This window comes from Electrona antarctica, assembly GCF_951216825.1.
Source record: "Electrona antarctica genome assembly, chromosome: 12".
Taxonomy (NCBI): Eukaryota; Metazoa; Chordata; class Actinopteri; order Myctophiformes; family Myctophidae; genus Electrona; species Electrona antarctica.
In genome coordinates, this window is record NC_136793.1 from 11971428 (window position 1) to 11997123 (window position 25696).

At 43.8% G+C, this 25696-nt stretch overlaps 1 protein-coding gene across 5 annotated transcripts in view; it reads left to right on the forward strand.

Annotated features, from left to right (window-relative positions):
* The window catches only part of apba1a (amyloid beta (A4) precursor protein-binding, family A, member 1a), a 43308-nt gene extending 20765 nt beyond the window's left edge, over window positions 1-22543 (forward strand). For all 5 annotated transcript variants that reach the window (XM_079516624.1, XM_079516625.1, XM_079516622.1 and 2 more), the window contains exons 4-18: window positions 783-950; window positions 1033-1762; window positions 3259-3515; window positions 5221-5346; window positions 8249-8350; window positions 8560-8602; window positions 9318-9463; window positions 9998-10030; window positions 11088-11174; window positions 11366-11551; window positions 12733-12912; window positions 13943-14155; window positions 15541-15660; window positions 16345-16485; window positions 18205-22543. In XM_079516624.1, the coding sequence (XP_079372750.1) occupies window positions 783-950; window positions 1033-1762; window positions 3259-3515; window positions 5221-5346; window positions 8249-8350; window positions 8560-8602; window positions 9318-9463; window positions 9998-10030; window positions 11088-11174; window positions 11366-11551; window positions 12733-12912; window positions 13943-14155; window positions 15541-15660; window positions 16345-16485; window positions 18205-18276 (2604 nt within the window). In that variant the 3' untranslated portion in view covers window positions 18277-22543. The remainder of the gene's footprint in view (window positions 1-782; window positions 951-1032; window positions 1763-3258; window positions 3516-5220; window positions 5347-8248; window positions 8351-8559; window positions 8603-9317; window positions 9464-9997; window positions 10031-11087; window positions 11175-11365; window positions 11552-12732; window positions 12913-13942; window positions 14156-15540; window positions 15661-16344; window positions 16486-18204) is intronic.
* Window positions 22544-25696: the final 3153 nt, after the last annotated feature.

Genomic DNA, 25696 nt, shown 5'->3' on the forward strand with positions numbered 1-25696 from the left:
AGTGTGTTTATATCCCAACCGTCTGCCGTAGTGGGCGATCCCCCATTAAACCTTAGAGTACATATGAATAGAGACGGCACCCGGATGAAACCCTGAGGCGAAATGGACATAGTGGCCGAATTTGATATTGCAGCGTGGGCCCAAACACATGAACGCGCTGGTCCGTTGACTATCATTGTGCACGTTCACGATGACACGTGAACGCTGAATGCCTGCAATGATAGTCAGCGGCAGCGCGTTCATGTGTTTGGGCCCAATCCATCCCAGAATGCACTCTGTTCCTACCCAGAATGCACAGTGAAATCGCCTCATGCGCTTTTGAGCAACTTAATGCAAGTGGATGGGAGGAGAACTCGGGTGCCGTCTCTATTCATATATACTCTAAGCATTAAACCCATTGCACACAGTCAGAGCTGCGGTGGGCTGGGGATGGAGTTGAGATGTAATTCTGATACAATGGTATATTCACAACAATTCTACATACTTCTTTAAACAATATTTTTATTTGTGAGTGTCTGCACCAGAAATGTACCAGGCATGTTTGGTAATTTTTGTAATGAATTTTAGCATTAATAAATAGTTTCTGATAACTTCCAAAGTGACTATAAGTAAAATTTGAACAAAATAACGAAAACTAGAAAAGTAGTTTACAGAAATAAAAATAGAAAATGAGGCTTTACATAAAAAAAAAATATATAAACTAACTAAACTGTACACATATATATATATATATACAAGTGTGTATATATATATATATAATGACTAATGCATAATGCATGCAGGAGAGACAACAGCATGCTGAGCGAGAGGACGAGGATGCGCGAGAGCGCGACGACTCAGCGTTGGCGCGCTCCGCCAGCACGGAGAGTGGCTTCCACGCCCACAGCGACCGCGCTGAGGGCGACGACGGCCTGGCCATGACGTCACTGGAGCCCGAGGGCCAGCCTGAGGTAGAGCATTGCTCCTCAACCTGTGGGTCGGGACCTCCGGGGTGGGCTAAATGTCTAAATTGTGACTTGTAATTGTCCGTAGGTGGAGGACGAGGCGAGCAGCTACGGCGTCCAGCTGCGGCCAGAGGCGGAGGGATACACGGAGAGCGCCGAGGCCGAGCAGCAGTACGCGGCGCCGCACCCCGCCTGCCCCCCCGCGCGGCCCCCGCCGCTCCCACGTGCCGGGGAACCCCCGGCACCCGACTCCCGGCGCACGGACGGCCGCGCCGAAACGGACAGAAGCCCGAATACCGGCTACTCCAACTACGTCTACGCCCAGCCCATCTGCCACTCCCGAGGAGGAGGAGGAGGGGCCAATGCCTCCCCTGACGGGCGGAGCTCGGAGAGCTCGGAGGTCAGGCCACCCGAGGAGGAGGCGTACTCGGAGCCGTACGGCGAATACTCGCACTCTGAACACGTTTACGAGGAGATCGGCGATGCTGCGCCGATCCCGCCACCCAGCGCCGCGACACCGCCGCCGCCCGACGCGCCCGTCTGTCCGGCCGAGGGGGGCTCGGCCGAGGAGGAGCCGCCGCCGGGAGAAAGTGCCAAGTCGCTGAGGGAGAAGAGGGCGGGGTTCCGTCTGGTGGAGCCGCGGTCCACCGACGACGGCGTCTACCACCAGCAGGAGGCGGTAGGGTCGCGCCTGCACCACTACGACGAGCGCTCGGATGGCGAGTCGGACACGCCCGAGAAGGAGGCGGAGTTCGCCCCGTACCCGCACGGCGACGGCTGCGACCCGGACGAGGACGCCGCCGCCGCAGAGGCTAAAGGTAGGACAACAGCAGAGCCATCTAATAGAAGAGTTACGATATAGAGGGGGCGGAAACCTGAACTGAGCCGAGTTGGAAATACATTGTTTTCAACGAGGGCGGCGCAAACAAGAGCTATTTTAAACATGTGTGCAACATGACAACTGTTTTAAAGTATTGTACAGTAACTAGTAACTAAAGTCTCTTTAATGTTTATGTTGTACTATTACTACAAAACAATCTAAAATAAAGGGATTTAAGATAATTAAAGCTGGGCTGTTGCCTGAGTCCAATGCATTTCTGCCTACTTCCGGTGGAGGACTTGGCTCAGTTGGTTGTCCCCACGCTCAATGCGTAGTCTATGTAGGAGAGCCGCCATTGGACTGGCCCCATGAAGTGAACGCAGTTTGCGTAACTCTGTCTATATCTAAGGCTCTGGGCAACAGATAAAAGACATTTTATACTAGTCCACTGGTGGACTACTACTAGTACAAACAGGGGTGTACTGGAGGGTGGGTCTAGTTGTAGAGCGCTTGCACATGCATGGACGACGTGCACAAGCGTTCTGGATGCATGAATCCAGAAAGTTTGCCTCTGGTTCATTATCCTGAGCCGATCACCTTGTGAAAGGTTTGATATGTGCTATCCTTCTATATAATACCCTAACTGAAAAGGGGGGACCCGTTTATCCGTTTGTCTTCTATTACCTAAACCACTCTTGTTTGCACAAATCTCTCCATGCAGAAATTGCTTGCCATATAAAGCACTATATTGCATCCATGCAACTGTCATATTTATGAAAAAATATTCTTGCGCAATACCTACTGCCCTGCTTGCAGTGATGTCAAATGTGATGAGGACAATGCATGGCACTTACTCATTGACTGCCAGAGTTAAGTACATAGTTTATAGCGGAATTAATTGAATGTAGTTTATCAAAAAACGTAAGGAAAAGTCTCGCTCGACTCAAGGACAGCGAGGGTTCAGGGGTTTGCTGGGTGCAGATTTAGAAAATACGTAGAAGGAGAATAAAATCTGCACTCAGTATAAAAAAATCACACCCGTGTGAACTGAGTGGTGCAACTGTTCACACACTACGTCACACACTAACCATAGCAACCATGATCACCTGTACGTGGCCCCACGTACAGGTACACACATACATAGACACATAGATACAGACAAAGCTGGTTATTGGAGTGGTTTGCACCACTCAAAAAACTCCAGAAAGCAGAGAAAAAAACATATTTTTATTAATCTTTTAGCAATATCCTAAACCGGCTGAAAAATGTTGTGATCACGTGATGTCTGTGTGTACACTTCTTCGTTGATCCTGGGATCATTCACAGGCTGCGGTAGAGCGCCCTCTATGGTAAACCACTGAAAATACCAGTCGTCACGTGGATCTACGTCCATGGCAGTCGAGCGTTGGATTTGAGACAACGCAGACCCACGTCGTTGGCAGTCAATGTGTGAAACGACCAATTTAAAATGATCTGTTGTTGTTGCCTTTAAAGGAAACCTCCAGAACCACACGCCCGGCGCCGTCGACACGGTCGGTGAGCGAGCCGCGGGGGACGGGGAACCGCGAGACGATCCGCGAGCGGACGACTCGCCGACCGCCGAGAAAACACTCGAGGCCGCCAGCCAAGGGGAGCCGTCAGAAGGCCCGCCTGGCGGCCAATCAGAGCAGCCCGTCGTGGTGAAGAACAATCAGCAGAAACGGGACGCCATCTCGCTGGCCATCAAGGACATCAAGGAGGCCATTGAGGAGGTGAGAATCACAGTGGTGGAAAAAGTACTCAAATGTTTTGCTTAAAGGGGAAAACCACCCATTTTCAACATTTGTGTGGAAATAATAAAGTCACCCCATTCTTTGTTTCCTAGAATTGTAAGTATGAAAAAAATCATTAACATGGTGAAACACATCTTGATGACATCATCAAGATGTGTTTCACCATGTTAATGATTTTTTTCAGACCACTAGTTCTAGGAAACACAGAATGGGGTGACTTTTGTATTATTTCCACACAACAGCTCTAAGGTATATTAATGACATAGTAAAATGTTGAAAATGAGTGGAATGCCCCTTTAAGAAAAAGTCTGGAATTCAAAATTTACTTGAGTGAAAGTGCAAAAGTAATTGTATCAAAATGTACTTAAAGTACCAAAAGTAAAAGTACTCCTTGTGCAGAATGTCCCATTTCAAGTTTTCAACTGCATAAAATATAAAAATCTTTTGAAAATGGCAGATCTACAAGCTCACAATGCGTCGCTACGCTATGCAATGGGGTCCGCAGATATCCATTATTTTTGTAGTGATCACTCTATCGCAGTGTTTCGCAAACCTTTTCATGTCAAGGACCCCCATCCGAAAAGGTTTAGCCAGGGACCCCCAGCCCCGCCCAGCAGAGTGATTTATGTGAATAGATTATCAAAATTATGATTTTTCAAAAATATTTGAACATTTCTAAAATAGCAGATGTCCAAGCTTTGAGAATTACTGCATTTTCCGATTAATCAAAACATTTTCAATACAAAAATGTGTATAACTGGATTAACTATTTTTTATATCAATGAGTCAAACGCAAAAAAATTCATATAGATTTTTTAAATAATCGGCTAAATTGATTATTGATCTGATGAGTCACTTAAACCCTGATTAATCCTCGTACACAAAGAGTGAAAATAATGGATCTACAAGCTCACAGCGTGTGGCGTCGCAACGTGTTATTATTTGCTATTAAAAAGCAACATTTAGAATGTTCACCACTACATTGATAGTTTGTTTTTTTATAAAAAGGTATTATGAATTCTTATTGTAGGCGATTAAATGGATTAGTTGGATTAAAGGAGAATTCCATACTAAAAGGCTTTCTTACCTTTCTTTGTAGTCGTTACGTCCCCACCAAAGAGGTCCAGGTGTTATTTTGTGCAAAAGCTCCTTGGCTATTTGGCTATTTCCCCTACCGTAAGCGCTAAATGAATTGCATTGAAGTGAATGGGAATTGAATGGGGCTATGGGGTGTTGTGCTAATTCGCTTATTTCCATCGCTCAAAATTATTATTATTTTGTATATATCCTCTCTTCATAATGTAAATAATATCCCAAGCGGCACACTTTACTACTTATTTCGATGGAAATAAGCGAATTAGCACAACACCCCATAGCCCCATTCAATTCCCATTCAATTCAATGCAATTCATTGAGGGCTTATGGTAGGGGAAATAGCCAATAAGGAGTTTTTGCACAAAAAAACACCTGGACCTCTTTGGTGGGGATGTAACGACTATAAAGAAAGGTAAGAAAGGTAAAAAAGCCTTCTAGCATGGAATTCTCCTTTAACTGTAGGCTACATCGAGGGGTTCCAGGGGGTCGGGTCCCCAGCAAAATGTGTTACCTCGGCCATTTAAAAATAGCACGTCTACAAGCTTGCAGCATAAAAAAAAAACATAATGATAATAATCTCCATCGCCAGGTGAAAACTCGCACGGTGAGGTCGCCCTACACCCCCGACGAGCCTAAGGAACCTGTGTGGGTGATGAGGCAGGACCTGAGTCCCACCGCAGAATGCACTGACCTGCAGCCGTCACTAGGGGGCGAGGTGAGCACAACTAAAGATGTGTGTTGAGAATGTTGTCAGTGGCAGGGGGCTAAATGGTGTTGACATTGTGTCACATTGTCGTGTGTGTGTGTGTGTGTGTGTGTGTGTGTGTGTGTGTGTGTGTGTGTGTGTGTGTGTGTGTGTGTGTGTGTGTGTGTGTGTGTGTGTGTGTGTGTGTGTGTGTGTGTGTGTGTGTGTGTGTGTGTGTGTGTGTGTGTGTGTGAGAGCTCTAACACAGGTTAATGGCTCTGTGAGTCAACACAACACTGTGGGCGGAGCCTATTTCTCACAAACAAACGCCTTAAGTCATGAAGGCAACATCCAATCATCATCAAATTGGAGTCGCACAGACAGACAGACAGACAGACAGACAGACAGACATCGTCTGAGTACAAACTACACTCCACATCTGACACGACGCTGGGTAGGCAACACAGCCTGGTGGAGAGTGAGAGTTTTTTGTTCTTAAGTTTTTCTATGTCACTCCCCGTCTCTCTCTCCTCGTTTCCTGTCTGTCTCAAGTCCAGACTTAATCTATCAATGAAATGCAAAAAGTCCCAAAAATATCTTTCAAAAAAAGTTTGTGTGTGTGTGCCCCGTGTAGTGTGCGCGCAGATTTTTCACACTTTTTGTAGGTAGTGTGTAACGACGAGACAGGAAACCAAGGGCAGAGCGAGGGGAGACCAAAGACGGGAGTCTGTTTCGAACGCACGTCCTCGCGCCTCCAAGGCACACACACACGTTGTGCTGAGGGAGGCCACACCTCCAAGGCACATACACACATTGTGCTGAGGGAGGCCACACCTCCATGCTTTATTTATTCAGTGTGGAGGAGCGAGAACGCCAGGAGTCTGTGAGAGGCGTCAATAATTTAGTGTTGGAGCTCAGATAACTGAGGCAGAGAAAGCTCCTTTTATTCTTCCATGGCTTTACCTCTGTATGTCTACAGAGGTAAGCCATGGAAGAATAGAAGAGCCATGGAAGAATATACATGTTTCACAGTATACTGTGAAACATGGGGGTCCGGGGCCCCTAGGCTAGGGGGTCCTCAGAGTTACCCAGAGTTTGTGTAACATAACATTAACTTCATTCAATTCACAGTCTTGACTTTTCACATCGCTCCAGTCTATGTTTACCTTTGCAAAAATTGAAAGAACAACCACGCACGCACACATACACGCACGCACGCACATATACACACAGGAAAATGGTCCTTACAACGTCCATTTCTCATAATTCTACTATTCTTGTGGGGACATTTGGTCCACACAAACACACACGCACACCGACTCGTGATACACAGTGAATTGTGATACCTAGCTTGTGTCACCTGAGTATCCCGCACGCAGCTAGAGACGTGCGCTGACATCACTTCTCGTCTGGTACACTAGCTGGCCAGTGGACATTTGTTTATCAAAACAGTGCTTTTTTTGGGGGGAGGACGGATCCGTACGCAGGTTCTGTTTATAGTTCAGCTGCACTGTGTGAGAACATGGAGAACTATTGGATGTACCAAGTGGACCAGCATGAGAAAGAACAGACCGCCACCAAACAGGCAGAACCAGAACCAGAACCACCGCACGGAGATGAGGTTTGACTCCCTCTGAAATGGTTCATCGTTTATTATATTCCGTGGTGGATGAGAGGAGAGAGACTGAAAAATAAGAGGAGGGACAGGACAGCATTGTACTAGAAAATATAAAATAGCATAGGACTTAATGGTGGTGTAAGCCTTACAGAAACATATCCCTTGCTTACGCAGTAAGGGATATGTTTTTGTAAAACTATAGCAGTGGTCTCTCCAGCACTTTCGTAAACACAAAATACGTTTTCGGTTTGGGATACGATTTTATTTTATTTTTCCAATCAGGAAAGACCCCACAAATATAATTCATCAGTTAAAATGTTATCGTGTTCCATTTCCAATTGTGTCTATTCATTGATCGTTTCGTCACTTCCAATTCCACTTGTTTATCCTGTGTGACATCTCCATTCTGATTGGACAAAATCGGTATCCCAACCTACTACCGAACAAACACTTTATAGCAATGATTATGGAATATAGAGCAATTTAACACTCATTCTAATGAAAAAGACTTACAGTGGTCAACATTTACCATCAAGTCATATATTATTAAAGATAATGTTCCTTGATTAAAGATGCTTTTGTCTAACCTGGTAGGATATCATGTGACCTGTGTGGCTCAGAACCTAGAGACCAGTATCCAAATATATCCTCCTTTAACAACAACAACAGGATCTGTCGAGGTGACTCTGTAACTGACAGTGTAGCCTTAGGGACGATTCATACTCCTATTTTAGAGCCGAATAAAAGTCGGTTCAGCTCTGTAGAGCCTACAATGTGACTTCATTTTGAGGGGGGGGGGGGGGACCCTTTTATAACAATAAACTCTGATAGAAATACAAATGGACTGTTTGTATTTGTATTTGGTTGTATTTGTACACTCTCAGGTACCATATTCTCCAAGCCATTATATTACATCTCCTATGTATTCAATACCAATACAAATTTTTGTTTGTTCTTGTAAAGCGACCGAGTACCAAGAAATGCTATATAAATGGGAAAGCAATTATTATTACATTCTGGTGTGCACACACAAAAAAAGAAAGTACAGTACTTAACCCATTTTGGGGCGGGAACCCCTTTTGGTGTTTCAAGCATTCTGTTATACTTTAACTATTGAAAAATAGCAGATCTACAAGCTCATAGCGCACCACCGAGTGGCGCGCTATGAACTTGTAGGTCTGCTATTTTTGAAAAATCGTAAAAATGCGGCACAAATCTTTGAAAAGGTATATATTCTTTTTTTTATTTCGACGTCAGGCCTAAATGGGTTAAGTAAAGATACCTAATGCCTCTCTGTGTGTGTTTGTCCTGCAGTCCCCAGGTTCAGAGTCCTCGTTCCCACTGGGAGCAGAGTCTTCAAGCAGACACCTGCTTCAAGAGGACACTCTGGATTCACCACCTGCTGCTAACAAAGAGGTGCTGGAAGAACTACCACATTTGTTATTGTAGTATTATTTACTTTACTTGTGAAAAATAACAAAAATACTTTCATCAAAATATCCAATACTTGGAAATTGGTATTCTAATCTATGTGAAATTCCTTTCTTTTGTGACTACAGATCATTTAGGTGAGGTTCTATTTGCATAAATGTACCATATTAATTATTTGTACTCTACTTCCATAGGCTACTAGAAGAAGTCTGGCATCCTTCCCTACCTATGTTGAAGGTGAGTGTCTTACATCCTTCCCTACCTATGTTGAAGGTGAGTGTCTTAGGCATCCTTCCCTACCTATGTTGAAGGTGAGTGTCTTACATCCTTCCCTACCTATGTTGAAGGTGAGTGTCTTACTTCCTTCCCTACCTATGTTGAAGGTGAGTGTCTTACTTCCATTCAACTTCCAGTCATTGCTGTCGGGCAGATCTTATCTCGACATTCTAACTTTTCATGTTTTTTTTGTAAATGAATACCCTAATCGAATCATACTACGGCGTCACACAAAAGCATCCAAAGTAGCAGATCCACAAGCAGATATATGCGTGGCGAGAACCACAGTGCTTTGAGCTTGTAGATCTGCTACTTTTGCTGCTTTCGAATTTGAATCCTGAAAAGTAACAGTTTAGTTTTTTGGACATAACAAGGTTTCCACCCGACATTGAAATACAGACTTTCCGCTTATTGAAATACAGACTTTCCGTTCCTATAAAGTTGGCATGCTGAAATGCTAACTTTGCTGATGATATCACTGGTAGACAGTGATATCACTGGTAGGTGGAAAATGGGCGTTAATGTTCTACCTCCCCGCTCTCCTCTCCTCTCCTCTCCTCTCCTCTCCTCTCCTCTCCTCTCCTCTCCTCTCCTCTCCTCTCCTCTCCTCTCCTCTCCTCTCCTCTCCTCTCCTCTCCTCTCCTCTCCTCTCCTCTCCTCTCCTCTCCTCTCCCAGTCCCAGGCCCATGTGACCCAGAGGACCTGATCGACGGCATCATCTTTGCCGCCAACTACCTAGGCTCCACCCAGCTGCTGTCGGACAAGACTCCCTCCAAGAATGTACGCATGATGCAGGCCCAGGAGGCCGTGAGCCGCATCAAGGTACACGCACGCACGCACGCACGCACACACACACGCACACACTTCATGTAAGAAGTACATTAAACTTTCAGGGTGGTGGTACAGACATTCGGGAGTAATATGGGTAATTATAATATCTTTATAAGTGGAATCCTGAAATGGAATCCTGAAATGTAACAGTTTAGGACATATGAGGTTTCTGACCGAGGTTAAAGGTCCCCACACACCGAGCACGTTTTTCGGTTTTCCGCGCCCAGTGTGCAACCACCTTAAGTCATTGAATTTTTTTCAATGTATTTTTTCAGTTTAGTCAGAAGCACTTATATTTTTCATTCATTACATTTTTGTAAAACCCAGCCACAAAAAGGTTGAACATTGTGGTTGAGGTTTGAGTTATAGAGGATATATATATATTAACAATATAAGGTGTTAATTGTACCATAATTCTTTCACAACGCACATGTTGAGCCAACATGATCAGTCATGATTGTGCCTCTGCTGCCCTCTTACTGTAACTTATAATGTTTCTACTCTTTTCTCCTCCTCACCCTGCAGACGGCCCAGAAAGCAGCCCAGAACAGGAAGAAGGTGCAGTAACGTATTCACTAAATCCGTGTGTGTGTGTGTGTGTGTGTGTATGCGTGCGTGCGTGCGTGTGTGCGTGCATGCGTGCGTAGTTCTAAGTTGTGTTCTTTCCCTCACTGCTCCTCATCTCTCAATCTGTCTATAGATCAGACAGATTTCATTGGATGTATTGATTGGTAGACAAGCACGTCACGGTAGATAGATACTCTAGTCTAGATAGATACCACAATCAATAAATATGATCTCTCTTCCATCGATAAATCCGATGGAAGAGCAATGTCAACAAGATGTGACTGTGCCAAATGTGACAGTAATCTGACGCTCTCCTCCTTAAAAAATGACTTACAGAAAAGATATCAGCTTAGTATGGAAATGCTAAGAATATTGCCATTGTTTGGATAGTGTTGTCACACCATATAGAGCGTCGCAGTCCCGCCCCCTTTCATGACGACCACAGGCCCAGGAAATAATTCCCCATTCATTTTCCCCATAGACATTTCAAAAAAGTATTTATTTAAAGATCTGTAGGCCTCGAACAAAGCCAACTCTGATCGTGACAAATGACAGAATTTCCCCTCTGAAATGGACATGGTTTGGACACATTGCTGGCCAGGTTCTGGAATCAAATCCCGAATACAATGGTGCCGGTTTGCGGGCCACAGTTCCATGAAAGCACCGCTGTTCCAAGAATCTAGAAGGGAACCAGTTCTTAGAACCAAGGTTCTTTTGGTGGAAAGGGGGGCCACTGTGGACTAGTGCTATCAAAGGCCTGTTTGTTGACGTCTCGTCCAGATCACATGGGCCACGGTGTAGTCCAGTCAGATTGGAGGCACGCTGACGTTACTTACCGCACACATTTCTCTCTATTACGTACACAGTCAAACCTTTAACTCTGAGCATTCAATTAACTATAACTAGACCCACTTTCAACCCGGTGGTCCTGTTTTGAGCATGTCAATATTGTGAGATGAACATATTCAAAGCTATTACGATTAAAAAAGGTTCACTGTTTTAATTGTGTGTGTGTGTTTGTGCGTGTGCGCTTGCGTGCGTGCGACAGGCCCCTGATGGAGAGCCACAGCCCATGACAGAGGTGGATCTGTTCATCTCAACAATGAGGATCAAAGTCCTCAACGCTGACTCTCAGGTATAATACCAACTAATGGAAGAACTATCAATGGGCCTTGATAAGAATAGAGTGGAAAACCACTGAGCTATATCGATGCTATCGTTGAATATATTTGAGTGTGTTATATATTTAAATATTTGAATAATGGATTTCGTTTTTTTTTTTTTTTTTTACACAAATCTTCTCTCGTAACTCTGTGCCCGCTACAGGAGACCATGATGGACCACCCTCTGAGGACCATCTCCTACATCGCCGACATCGGCAACATCGTGGTGCTGATGGCGCGGCGCCGCATGCCGCGCTCCGACTCCCAGGAGAGCACGGAGGCGTCGGAGCCCGACCAGGACGACAAGCGGCAGTACAAGATGGTCTGCCACGTGTTCGAGTCCGAGGACGTGAGTGCATCCGTGTCACCATCCGTATTTACATTTACTTAAGCCATTCAGGGCGGGAACCCCTTTTGGTGTTTTAAGCATTATGTTATACTTTAGCTATTGAAAAAAATCAGTGGCCTTGTGGTTAGAGTGTCCGCCCTGAGTCTGGGAGGTCGGGGTTCGATCCCCGGCCGGGTCATACCAAAGACTATAAAAATGGGAGTCCCTGTGACATACTAGCGTCAAGCTGCGTCATGTCCATGGGGTGTACTTGTACATCAAGCTGCCTCACGCTACAGAAACAGGAGATAGGCTCCTGCCCTATGGGCCTCATGGCTCGGCAAGGCTTACATTACTCTACTTATTGAAAAACCCAGATCTACAAGCTTGTAGATCTCCCATTTTTGAAAAAGCGTGAAAATGTGGCGCAAATCTTTGAATATATATTCTTTCAGAGCCTGGAACCACATATTTTCAGATGGGGGTCCGCGGCCAAATACAGATAATTCCGGGGGTCCTAGACATGAAAAAGGTTGAGAACCACTGACAAACTGTTAGGCTGTTTTATTTTTAGAAAAGGTCTTGGGTCTAAATGGGTTAAGTATACTGTACCCATTCTGACCTGAGATCAGATTCTAAAAATGTCTTCTACATCCTGACAGTTTTCTGAAAAAGCTACAGTATGTTTCTATGTCAGTCGTTCTTCGATTTTTCAAAAATAGCAGACCTACAAGCTCGTAGCGCGCCACTCGGTGGCGCGCTATGAGCTTGTAGATCTGCTATTTTTCAATAGCTAAAGCATAACATAATGCTAACACCAAAAGGGGTTCCCGCCCAAAATGGGTTAAGTACAATTTGGAGGTACTTCTACGTTGCTGGAGTATTTCCAATTGTCAGTAGACCTACTTTTACCTCTACTCCACTACATTTCAGAGGCAAATATTGTACTTTTACTCCACTACAATTATTTGAAAAGTATAGTTACTTTGTAGATTTTTATAAATTTACAAGTTTATACATTGTATACATTTGAAAACTTGTGAAACTCTGTTTTCATGAGTACTTTCTACTAAAAGTATCAAGAGTATATTTTGACACCAATACTTTTGTACGTAAACTACATTTTTTATTCCGGACTCGTAACAGGGTAGTAGTAGTAGTAGTTTTTCCACCACCACTGACCACCGGTCACCTCCTCACAGGCCCAGCTGATTGCCCAGTCCATCGGGCAGGCCTTTAGCGTGGCCTACCAGGAGTTCCTGAGAGCCAACGGCATCAACCCTGAGGACCTGAGCCAGAAGGAGTACAGCGACCTGCTCAACACCCAGGACATGTACAACGACGACCTCGTCCACTTCTCCAAGTCGGAGAACTGCAAAGACGTGAGTGACGCACGCACGCACGCACGCACGCACGCACACAGTCACAGTCACAGTCACACACACACCACCCACAAACGGTTGCTTCTGCCATTTGATGATGTTTTTTTAAGCTCTCAAAGGAGCACGTTACAGACTTTCAACCTTATGGTCATATCGTCGCTGTCAGGCAGAAACTTCTCATCTCCATATTTTCACTTCTTTTCATCCTCTTTTCAATACCGTAGCAAATTACTGAAAACTATATATTATTTTCTATTAATTCAAAGATCCTGTATTTTCTTCTTTTTTTGGGCCATTTTGTTTTTCTACATCGCAATATATTTTTAATTAAATCGATATAAATTGTCACCAGTTTGAATCAATTTTAATCTATTCACGATAAATCGTTAAATGCCTAACCACTAATAATAATTGAATAGTTGTGTAAAGTAACAAAGTACATTTTTTTCCTACAAATTTGAGGTATTTGTACTTTACTTGAGCATTTCCAATTTTCCATACTTTTACTTCTACTTCACTACATGTCAGAGATAAATATTGTACTTTTGCTCCACTACATTTATTTGAAAACTTTAGTTACTAGATTACTAGAACACATACATTAACCACTTCAGTCCTATATATATTTCGGCCATTTGAAAATTGGTTATTTTCAAAAGATCTTTATACATGTGGGACATTCTGCATAAAGAATACTTTCTACTTTTGGTACTTTTAAGTACATTTTGATGCCAATTTATATACTTTTGTGCTTTACTCAATTTCACTTTGAATTCCGGACATAGTATTTCCATATTGCAGTGTTGACTTGATACTAATGTAACGCCCGGGATTCAAACTCGGGTCTCCCGTGTGAAAGTCCAATATCTCAACCACTAGACCAAAGGGATATATGGACCGGGGGAGATATTAGACTTTTTGAGGCCATCAGGCTGAGGCTCTGAGCCACTCTGCTACACCAATACCAAAACATTTGGGTACTTTTTTCCCCACCACTGATAATAAGCATGTGTGATGTTGTCGTGTCCAGGTGCATGTGGAGAAGGCCAAGGGGGAGATCCTGGGCCTGGTCATCGTGGAGAGCGGCTGGGGCTCCATCCTGCCCACGGTCATCATCGCCAACATGATGCATTCTGGGCCGGCGGAGCGCTCCGGCAACCTGAACATCGGCGACCAGATCATGTCCATCAACGGCACCAGTCTGGTGGGACTGCCTCTGTCCACCTGCCAGAGCATCATTAAGGTGCCACACATTGTTATTGGCGTAGCCATTGTTGAAGAAGCGTGTGTGTGTGTATATATATATATATATATATATATACTTCATTACACAACTGTGCCGTGCAAAAATTGTGAAAATACCAGGTCTACAAGCTCAAGAAGTTGTTAAATTGCTATTTTCACTATTGTACTTTTTTTATACCTAAAAATCTATGTCATATCAAATTCCTTGAAATTGCTTTTTAGAATCACTGCTCTGGTATATATTGTTAAAAATAATAAACATTCTGACAGTGAGAGAAAGGTAAGCACCGCCCCCTAGTGGGAGTGTTTGGTAGTTGCATTGGTGGCAGTGGTTCCCAAACTTCTTTCACCTCCTTCCCCTGATTTCTGAATTACCATCTTTACCCGACTGCAACATTGTGCTCGTTGAACTGCTAGAGAAAACCATAGCTAGCATTAGGATGCTATGAATGAATGATAGCCCACCTTGTTATGAACAAAATAACATAACAAATGAAAATGAAAGATGGATTTATTTGAAACAATGGCCATACAATTTCAAGACGTTTCAATAATACGTTTCATATAATGTGCAAATACGTTTTTACTTTTTCTATTTCTTTTGATTTTACAGATCAGCAGGCATGGTCGATGTTTCTTTATTTTTTTCTCTCTCTCTCTCTCTCATTAAACATAACAGAAACATACTTGTTTCTATTTTTCACTGTCCCTCACATATCCCATTTGCCATTTGATGTAAAGTACACAGGGTTATAGTCACCATTTACGGTCCTTTAACACGTTTAGTGCGGAAGTTTTCGATCATGAAAATAACTTCACTGCCGCAGTTTTGCACTAACCTTTGAAGATCGGTCGTAAAGGTACCTCCATTTCGCGATCGTCCCCCTTAAAATAACGTGGTCGCTTTTCCTAGTGTCGGGTAATATTCCACAAGTGAAATGAAATGAAATGAAATGAAATGATTACTATATTTACCCAGGGTATCTGGGCTAAGCTCAAGAACTTGTTTCCAGCCAGGCCCTGCTCATAGAACACATTTCATCGTAGTGGTTCAATGCCTTGTTCAAGGGCACTTCAGCGGTGGTAATTTTAACGTGTCGGACAGCTGATTCGAACTGGCGACCTTCTGGTATCAAGACCGCTCCGCTATCCGTTCGGCCAACGCTGCCACAAGTGCCGTCGATAACAACACAGAAGCACAGCGACCCGTAGCGCGCCGCCATTGCCAAGAGGATTGCATTGAGACTCGATTTCCCAGTGCACAAGATTTAATACACTACTGTTTGTCACTGTGTACAGGGTCTAAAGAGCTTTAATACAATACTGTTTGTCCTTTATACATGGTCTAAAGCTTTAATACAATACTGTTTGTCCTGTGTACAGGGTCTAAAGAGCCAGCCTCGTATCAAGCTGAACATCGTCAGATGTCCCCCAGTCACCACTGTGCTGATTCGACGGCCTGACCTGCGCTACCAACTGGGTTTCAGCGTCCAGAATGGCATTGTGGGTAGTACCGTGGAAAACACTCAAACATGAACATTTAACCACTTAAAGCTGCACGTAATTTTCATAACCTGCCCTGGATTCGAACCCAGGTCTCTAAAGTGTTGAGATAGGCTATATGTTTTACCACTGAGCCAATAGAGCCTGCCTGCTTGCATAATATAAGGTTGCATAAGGTTGCATAATGCAGTAGGGAGTCACGAATAAGGCAGCAATAATATAATATGACAATAGTGAGTCAATAAGGGAACTTAACACTTAGACTGCGGCCTGGTGGCCACAAGTGATAAATAGCTTGTCGTGGGGCTGGGAGATTTCTACTCGAGTAAGTACTTCTGTTTTGCCCGCTCGGAGGAGGCTCGCAGACCTCCATTAAAATCAGATCCAAACCTCGGATGTCTGATCAGCACAACGGACAGCAACGTAGTTTTTGGGGAAAGAGCCATTAGAAGATCCTATTTTTTTAATGGGACCCTATGGGGTGCGCGAGCACGTATCCTGGTGCCGAGGGTGTGCAAGGCGTTGCCTAGCAACCGGGCTCAGGGCAAAAAGTTGTTTCCTAGGCATAAGGCAGTACGGAGTCAGTAATGGTACCAAACTAATCAAAGGCACTTGATTAGTTAGCACTTGATCACACCCATTTGCATAACGTACGAGGCATTGAAGTGTGGTCTCTCCTCACAGATCTGCAGCCTCATGCGCGGCGGCATCGCTGAGCGTGGCGGCGTGCGCGTGGGGCACCGGATCATCGAGATCAACGGCACGAGTGTGGTAGCCACGCCCCACGAGAAGATCGTCCAGATCCTGTCCAACGCTGTGGGAGAGGTGAGGATATTATCGGAAACGCTCTCGTTTAGAACCCCATTTATGTCTTTATACCAGTGGTTCCAGCACGGAGTCCCGAAGTGGCCATTGAGGAAGATTGTTTTTTTTTAAATGCTAACTTGAGCGCTCAAGTTCGTAGGCCTACTGTAACTCGAGTGCTCAAGTTAGTAACTCGAGCAAACTTAAATAACTTAGTAACTAGTAACTCAAGTTAGCATTATTATGTTTTCTCTCTCAATGGCCACTCCGGGGCTCCGTATTCCAGTGTTGATTTTGACAGCAATTTTTTTGTTTTGTTTTAGTCATAGTATTTTGACTATAGCTAATCATATTTTAGTCATCTGATATGTTTTAGTTTGCGTATTACAAAAATGTATTTTGGCAGGCCTTGATGGCGTCGTAATACCTGATTTTACACTTTTACACACTGAAAATAGCCGATCTACAAGCTCACAACGTGTTTCAGCACGACACATTGTGAGCTTGTAGATCTGCTATTTTCAGAGCAAACTCAAACTCAACCAAACATAAAATGACTTGTCTTTTAGTTCTACTGGATCTACTCTCCACTAGTCCCTCCCTAACATTTTAGTCTAGTTTTTATCTGTTGACACAATTGTCAATATATTTCGTCTTAGTTTTAGTCATCGTAGTTTAGTTTTTATTTCATTTTTATTTCGTTTCAGTGAAAAAAGTTAGTCTACAAACTTTTACGCCATATTTTGTCTCAAGTGGTTCTCAAAGGTTTTTGGCCCAGGGCACCCGTAATTAACTTTATCATCCACGGCACCCCTTAACACTTTAATTGCCCGGGGTTATTTAATCCATTACATTATAGCGCCCATTCGATTTATAAACACGGACCCCTTTTCCGGACGGACCGGTTGTTGTTGTGAATGTGTGTGTAGCAGCTAACAATAGCCACACCACTCTAGAGTCGATCGACAACAACGGGAGGTAAGAATAAATCTATCGCGACTAGCGACTGGACCGTGGAGCGCCGTCTAACACAGGATCTTTTTTCATAATTAGACGGGATGATTTAGATCGCGAGTTATGAACGTTTTAAGATTTTCGTTTTCATCAGCTAAACAGGGGAGGGAGTTTTTCGATGACGTCTCACTCTTGCGCAACACCGAGGATTGCCCAACAGGCGCTCCTGGGCTATGGAGCCATGCGATCCTCATATCAATAAACTTCGTCTTTTGGACAATACTTCGTCCTGGGCGTCGGGCGTTACTAATAGAAAGGACAAAGAACTTTGTCCTGGGCGATGGGAGTGTTAACAGTTTAACTGCTTAGACCCTCTATACTGCAGACCCACCTGGGTTGCACTGAACTGGCGTGAGTTATTTTTCAGTCTACAGTGCACCAAGTCAGATCTACAATATCACAGAGTCACGGCTATTATTGGTGAATGTTCCCCCCGGAATAGGGATGCTGGGGCTCAATGTGGTTAAACGGCATATTATTTTCAATCTGCCCTAATGGAAACCTTTTTCCTCGTGACGTACTGTCTGGATCTTAGGGGGGGAAGATATTTACATACCGTTAATGACCAATTCCAAATACTATGGAAGTATTCTGTGGCACCCCTGGATTCGCGTCACGGCACTCACCTTGAGAAACTCTGCTTTATATATATTGCGCAAACATAACTCTCTCTCTCTCTCTCTCTCTCTCTCTCTCTCTCTCTCTCTCTCTCTCTCTCGCTCTCAGATCCACATGAAGACAATGCCTGCGGCCATGTACCGCCTGCTAACCGCCCAGGAGCAGCCTGTTTACATCTAAAACGAAAGCAAAACAAAATACCTGACCTCGCACATCTTACTCACCTCTCGCACCACCTCCGACAACTCCCCTGATCCCCAAAGCTTCCCGTCTGAAGGAAGCAGACCCCCCCCCCCCCCACATTTCAAGTATGCCACACCCTCCTCCGGCTAGTGATTGGGGAAAATGTCCGAAATTCCATACTAACATACTATTTAGTTATTTAGTATCTATCTTTTGTATATCCGAATGCTTAGTAGCTACTCAGTAGTACCGTAGTACGTGAAATGCATACTCAATTCGGGAAATATCGCAGCTGAGCGACAGTGCTGCCACAATGCTGCTTTGAATGTCCAACAAATATACCCGACCAAACCTCTGTTGTAACGTCAATTCTGATATAAAGTATTAAGCCATGCAGAGTGTAGTTATTATTAGTTGAATCCCATGACATGTCAAATGCAAAACATTTAACCGCTATCGTACACAGTGACGAAACGGGAACCCATACGTGTAGTACCTCTGCTTTGTCACAAGATGGGGCACTGTCCTATAACATTCCGCGTCGTCTCGCAAGTATGTCCGAGATGAAACGTACTGTTGCGTAACTATGTGTGCACTCAAAGGTACGTCGTGAAAATAGCATACTGTTTAGTATGTAGTCTGTGATTTTGGACGCGACCAAAGCTTCTAAATGCAGCCTTACGATGGGACATGTCATGTCCTCTTCCTGACCTGGCCAGTCTGCCTATAGCTGTGGCGTGACTGGCGTCAGTGTCTCTCTTCTATCCCCGATGTCCCCTGCAAGATGTGTGGTTTCATAGTGCTAAGTCTTCCTCTACATCTCCTCCAATCCATAGCCTGAACTCTTATTTCCATCCATCCATCTTCAACCGCTTATCCGGAGTCGGGTCGCGGGGGGCAACAGCTCCAGCTGAGAGCTCCAGACTTTCCCTCTCCAAGGCAACATTAGAAACTTCATCCCGGGCGATCCCGAGGCGTTCCAAGGCCAGCTTGGAGATATAATCCACCCATGTGATCCTTGGTCTTCCTGGGGGTCTCCTTCCAGTGGGACATAACGAGGACCTCCCTAGGGAGGCATCCTTACAAGATGCCCGAACCACCTAAGCTGGCTCCATTTCAAGAGAAGAAGCAAACTCTTATTTCATCATCATCTTAACCTTTATTTCAACTCGGAGTACAAGTTGAGGGGCAGGCCCTCATTTTCAATGTAGCCGAGATACAGAACACAAAATCAATAGGAATATATTTATATACAGCAATATTAAATATATTAATCGGAATACTCAAAAACTAAAATAACTAAAAAACATGATGGACCGAAAATTAATTAAATCAGTTACAATCTTGAACCATTTCCCTGAATTGACCCAAGGAGGGCAGTGATCTGAAGGACTCCTGGAGCTCATTCCAATATGGAGCACAGACAGAGGATGCTGCCTTGCCTAGCTCTGCTGTGTGTGTGTGTGTGTGTGTGTGTGTGTGTGTGTGTGTGTGTGTGTGTGTGTGTGTGTGTGTGTGTGTGTGTGTGTGTGTGTGTGTGTGTGTGTGTGTGTGTGTGTGTGTGTGTGTGTGTGTGTGTGTGTGTGTGTGTGTGTGTGTGTGTGTGTGTGTGTGTGTGTGTGTGCACGCGTGCCCGCAAATGTAACTTTGAGGGTCAGGAAGTCACTGGAGCGGGTTTGATAGGGATTTGGATTCTGATCCAACATAGAGCAAATATAATATAATTCCTTTCGATTTCACTTCTTAGTTTTTCAATTCTGACAGTGCTGCTCCCATTGCAGCCATGTTCCCAGATGAGCATCGCCGAAGAGCGAGTGGTGTCTTTGTCAAGCGTCACCGGTCATCTTGCTGCCGTAACGAACTAGCCAGCTAAGGTTATAAAGTATGTCGGGCTGATATAGCGATAACCTGCCGTTTGTGTAAAGAACATTTACAAATCTAGGGGCAATTAGTAGCCTAAATACACCATATGTTTGTCATTCCTGGGATTCTATCCACACCACACCTCGACTAGCCCCATTGACGCTGTGGTCAGATAACGCCACCAACCATTGCTGTTTTGAAATGTCTGGCGCAGTGATATTACATCATCACTTTCAACCCGGTCCCGGGTCGAGTTGCTGTGACCGGGATCGGTCACAGGAACTTCATGAACGATAATCCCTTTACCTTTTTGTTCTCAGTCAGTCAGTCTCCCCCTTCTCCTCCTCTGAAACAGGCAGAGGACCACGTTGAGAACCACTGGCCTAGGCAAATAAACTATCCTACAGTTGGGTGCCACCGATATTGTCCCTTATCATTTGACCCATTTAGGCCTGACCTCAAAATAAAAAAAAAATCCTTCTAAATCCTCCAGTTTTCTGAAATAAATATTTTCACGATTTTTCAAAAATAGCAGACCTACAAGCTCGTAGCGCGCCACTCGGTGGCGCGCTATGAGCTTGTAGATCTGCTATTTTTCAATAGCTAAATTATAACATAATGTTTAAAACACCAAAAGGGGTTCCCACCCAAAATGGGTTAACTGTCCTTTTGCGCAGATCACGCAAACCTCAGCAAAAAGAAAAGGACATTATCGATGGCCTCCAACTGTATGTGAATAGCTGTGAAATACATGGCAGTGATCTCCGTATGGCTTATTTGTCACGCCCCCCGATCTGTAAAGTCCTTCAGCATTCCTTGCTTCAAGAATTCCAACAGATAAGCATTCCAATGTTTTAGTCCCCTGTGTTTTCACTGCTCAGGTCTTAACGTCATACTGTGATCCAGTGGTGGAACTAGTTGTCAGGTTTTATTTTTATTTTTAACGTGAGCAGTACCACAATGTCCAAATCATACACGTAAAAGTCCTGTATTGAACATTTCACTTGAGTAAAAATACAAGTGACATCAACATTTACTTAAAATGTAAAAGTAGACTACTCATTATGCCGAATGCCGAAGCGTTCTTATGAGAGATATATCATGGGGTACCCTGAATCTGAATTCATAAAAATCCCCCGAAAATTAAAGTTATTTTCAGAAACCGAACTGAATCAAAACAAATGTAATTGCCCAGCAATACTTAACAGTGAAACTAATGTTAAGTACAATGGGTAGCTGGATAAATGATGAAGAGGGCTGGATAAGAGATCTAATCTAACCTCCCACAATTCTGTTATTGAGTTTCTTGAGCCGTGGCCTTTTTTTTCTTTTACGAGTCCTTCGTAAACCGTGTTCAACTGACTACAGTATATTCACAGTACACAGAAAGGGGCCGTCGCCAGTTGTGTGTAATTGCGGGGAGGAAAAGCGCCTTTGCGTACATCCCACCCCCCTCAGGCTATAGAGGTACATCCCACCCCCAGGTTATATACACCCCACCCCCACCTCCAGGCTATATACATGTAGGTATAGCCTATATGTAGGTTTAGTGCAACATTGTCACCCACGTCCTCCAATATTACAATGTCACACAAATCATAGAGTCAAAGTCTGTTTTTTTGTCACCTCTGAAGCTCATTCTGCCTTACTGTTACTGTACTTTATGATATGGAACTGACGTTACCGAAAGAACGGGCTTTTTCTCTGGAGTCGCCAGATTATGGATTATTGCTATACCAATTTTTGTTTTGCTTCTACTAGTGTGTGTTGTGTGAAGATGAACCAATGTACTCCACATTCAAAGCTAAACCAACTACATTAAAACTATATACAATAGTATCAGATTGACCACGTCGTAGGCAAAGCTTCAGTGAATGGAAAGCAAAATGTGAGCAGTCCTGCAAGGTGGGTGGAATGTAAAATAATTGTGTGTAAAATGACATTATGTGCACATTCACCTTTTAGCACAAGACTGCAAATGTAGCGATAATAGTGGCTTCCCTGGGACAGTAGGGTATTCCCACGTCGGTGTGGAGTTTGGCTAAAGACTGGCTTATACCTATAGTGGTGAAAACGGCTGATCTGCAGGCCTCCGCAGCGCATTGCAGTGCAACCCGCCGCAGAACGTGCAGATCAGCTATGTTGATGCGTAACTATAAAGTATAAAGCAGGCTTAATGAGTTTCTCTAAAATTGACTCATTTTGAATGTAATGAAATCTTATACTGTTTATCAGCGTGTGTAAAGATGAAAAAAAATCATACAAGGAAAAAAAAAATGTGTAAAGTAATTGCATTGTTAATTTATTTGCTAGCTTTTACTGTGATGTTATGGCTAGTTAAGCTACATTCCTGTACCAGAGCCAGAATGTTTCTAACAGTATTTACAACAATAAAGGAATTTCAGCAGGATAACAGTTTTGGTGTCATTTCTAAACGAGCACTATAATTTGGAAGGAAATCAAAAGAAAAAAGTATATATTCCTTTCTTCTTTCCATTTAGAAAAATCACACCCGTGTGAAGTGAGGGGCACTCTTATCGTACATCATCATGATGTAACATGTCAATTTGCTCGTCCACATATGACATATACATTACATTCTCCATTTATTGTCAATGGGAATTTAATGTTTGTGTAGGACAAAAATAGCCAATTTGCTCATCTGTGGTGTCATCCCAGACACAAAGATGATAGAGCTCACTATTGTATTCTATTGGTACCCGTCAGCTTCACGGATTGGTCAAGCTTATGTCACATTTGTGCCACTCGAATGCGAAGTGTTCAGTACAGGGAGGAGTAGAATGAATATTGCATAAACGGGTGCATTCCAACTTCCAGATTTGCGTAGGCTGGTGCGCCGCAGTTACCAGTTAAAGGTATATTCATTGATTTAACTTAATTCAAATATCACTTATTTTTTTGTTTTGTTGTGATAATCGTCCCTACTATAGAGTGTGCTGACCATATAAAGAGTTCCTCCCTGTCCCCAGTTAACCCCTGGGGGTCAAAAAACTTCACCCAGCCTTCATCCAATCAGGATAGAGAGGGGCCTTCCACCAATCATGATCGAGCGGGGGCGGGCCTTGGTGTGTGTGCTGTTGGCCTGTCGCGTGTCCCATAGATATTATAAGAAATTGATGCCTCACTGGCCGTTGCAGTTCATTGGAGCGACGTGTATCCCAATGAAGGCGGAAGTGCAGTGCTGAAGGCTTTTTTTTTTTTTTAACAAATCTTTATAACAGTCATGACAATATACATTACAATACAAAACAAGACAAACAAACAAACACAAACAACAAAGTTATTAATTAATACAGTAATTAATACAACATCAGAGCCAGTGGGGATTAGATTACTAACAGAAAACATTAAAGAGTGAACACAAAGCAACAGTTCTCCGCAGCTTTCTTATTTAGAAGTGCTGAAGGCATTTGCTGAAGGCGACTGCGTCGCTGCCCAAGTGACGTCACTCATGCGACTCCTCCATGTCTCTCGCTGTCACTCAACTACTGGCCAATCACAGCGCGTCTTTTCCGGGACTTATGTTACGCTAATGCTTTGCAAGGAATGTCGGGAAAATTGTGCCTTCAATGGTGACACACGCCTCAGAGCCGGAAAGGGCGTCTACGTATATATGTCTATGGCGTGTCCCCCCACTGTAGAGCATGTGCATGTGCACATCTTGTTACGGGGGGACCGGGGGTTCCCAAATCACTGAATGCTCCTTTAAGTTGATAATTTGAATACCGGTAAAACACTTTATCAGGATATAAGGGCTGTGTCTCTCCCTGGAGCATGACTGGATTGCTATTATATTATACCATATACTATCTAACTATTGTTATACTATATTATATTATGTATATTACATACAGTATACATACATTGTTACTGCTATACTACTTGTATGCTTGTATCTCTCTTTATGTCCCTCTCTCCTCTTTGCCTCTCCTTCTGTCTATAAAATGTAAATTTGTTGTAGTATACTCCACATGCTATCGTCCGTGGATAACGATGTCCCCCAGAGAACACGAGGCAGAGCTCAGATGCACATCGATCCTTTACTCCTACACTGGGATCACGTGACGAAGGTAAAATGAGCCTCCGTGATTTAAAATGGAATAATATATATTTTGCACATCATTTTACAGAATTACAGGCCTCTTCATAACAGTAGAGAGCTGTCTTTTACTGGGTTGTTGTCTACTCTATACCATATAGACTCTTCAATTGGGACCCCATAGCTGAGAGATTCAAAGCAGGGACCGCCACTGTAGTGTTGCAGATTAAATAGTGTCATAGACTTGTTTTTACAGCACTATCAGTGTTGTGTAAATCGTTTTTGTTAACTTGTATTTGCAGACATTTAATCACTTAAACCCTCAATACGTTGTAAACTTGACTTTTGGCTCTGTACTCCAGTATAGGGATGCTAGTGTCTAAGTGGTTAATGTAAAAACAAACAAACAAACAACCAAAAAAATCCTATCAGACAAACATTGAATCACTGTAGTAAGTCAGAGGACCCGCCCAGGGGGCCCTGAGCGCTGGCCACTTGGCAGCCTTTTCCGCAGCCAGGCCCACCAGGCCCAGCCCAGCCAGGCCCACCAGGTGCTATACGTTCTTCGGAATCCATACTTCTACATTTTCATCCACTTGATAGTCTGCACACCTCCCACAGCAGCCGAGGCAGCAACAGAAGCAGCAGCAGCAGCAGCCGGTGAAGATTGTGCATAGAAAAACGAGCGCCTTGAACCAGCACTTGGACGCGATGTCCACCATCCCGAATTGCTCTGCCACGTAGACACCCATGGAACCGTGCTCGTCATAGATCCTCCGTTTGTTGTGATCACTGAGGATGCTGTTGGCGTTGCTGATCTCCTTGAACTTCTCGGCGGCCTCCGGAATGCACGGGTTCTTATCGGGGTGATGCCTCAATGCCAGTTTCCTGTAGGCCTTCCTGACGTCTTCATGAGACGCTCCCTTCTCCAGGTCCAAGATCCCGTATAAATTGACGTCATTGTATGAACTGACGTCGTTTAATTTGACATTCATGCTGTACTACAGGTCGATGTCCAAAAAGGTTCATTACAAGACGACGACTCTTTTAAACCGAGCTGCTTCAAATCTGATGTCATCAAATGTGACATCAGATTTACTCAGTCAGTGCTCCGAGATCCAAAGAATTGTAATGAAGGTGTTCTTTGGTTTGGGTCTCAAAAGGTAAAACAATGGCACTCTTCTTGGGAAAATGTAGTAAGAATTCAAAAGTACATGCTTTAAAAAACAAAAAAGACTTAAAGGAACACTTTTTCAACCTTTTCTTCATATAGTATAATTGATCCTCACTAATTCAATGTTTTGTCTACTCACTCTAGGACTGTGGAGCCTACCAGTAACACCATCTGTCATTTCAAATGTTTCATTTTATGTTTTATTAATGCAAAGACAATGTGCGCGACACAGTTTTCTGCCCTGCAATGGGAGGGACGACTTTCGCCCTATATAAGACATTCTTTCTCTATTTGTGCATAGTTTTGCTCAGTCTGAGTAA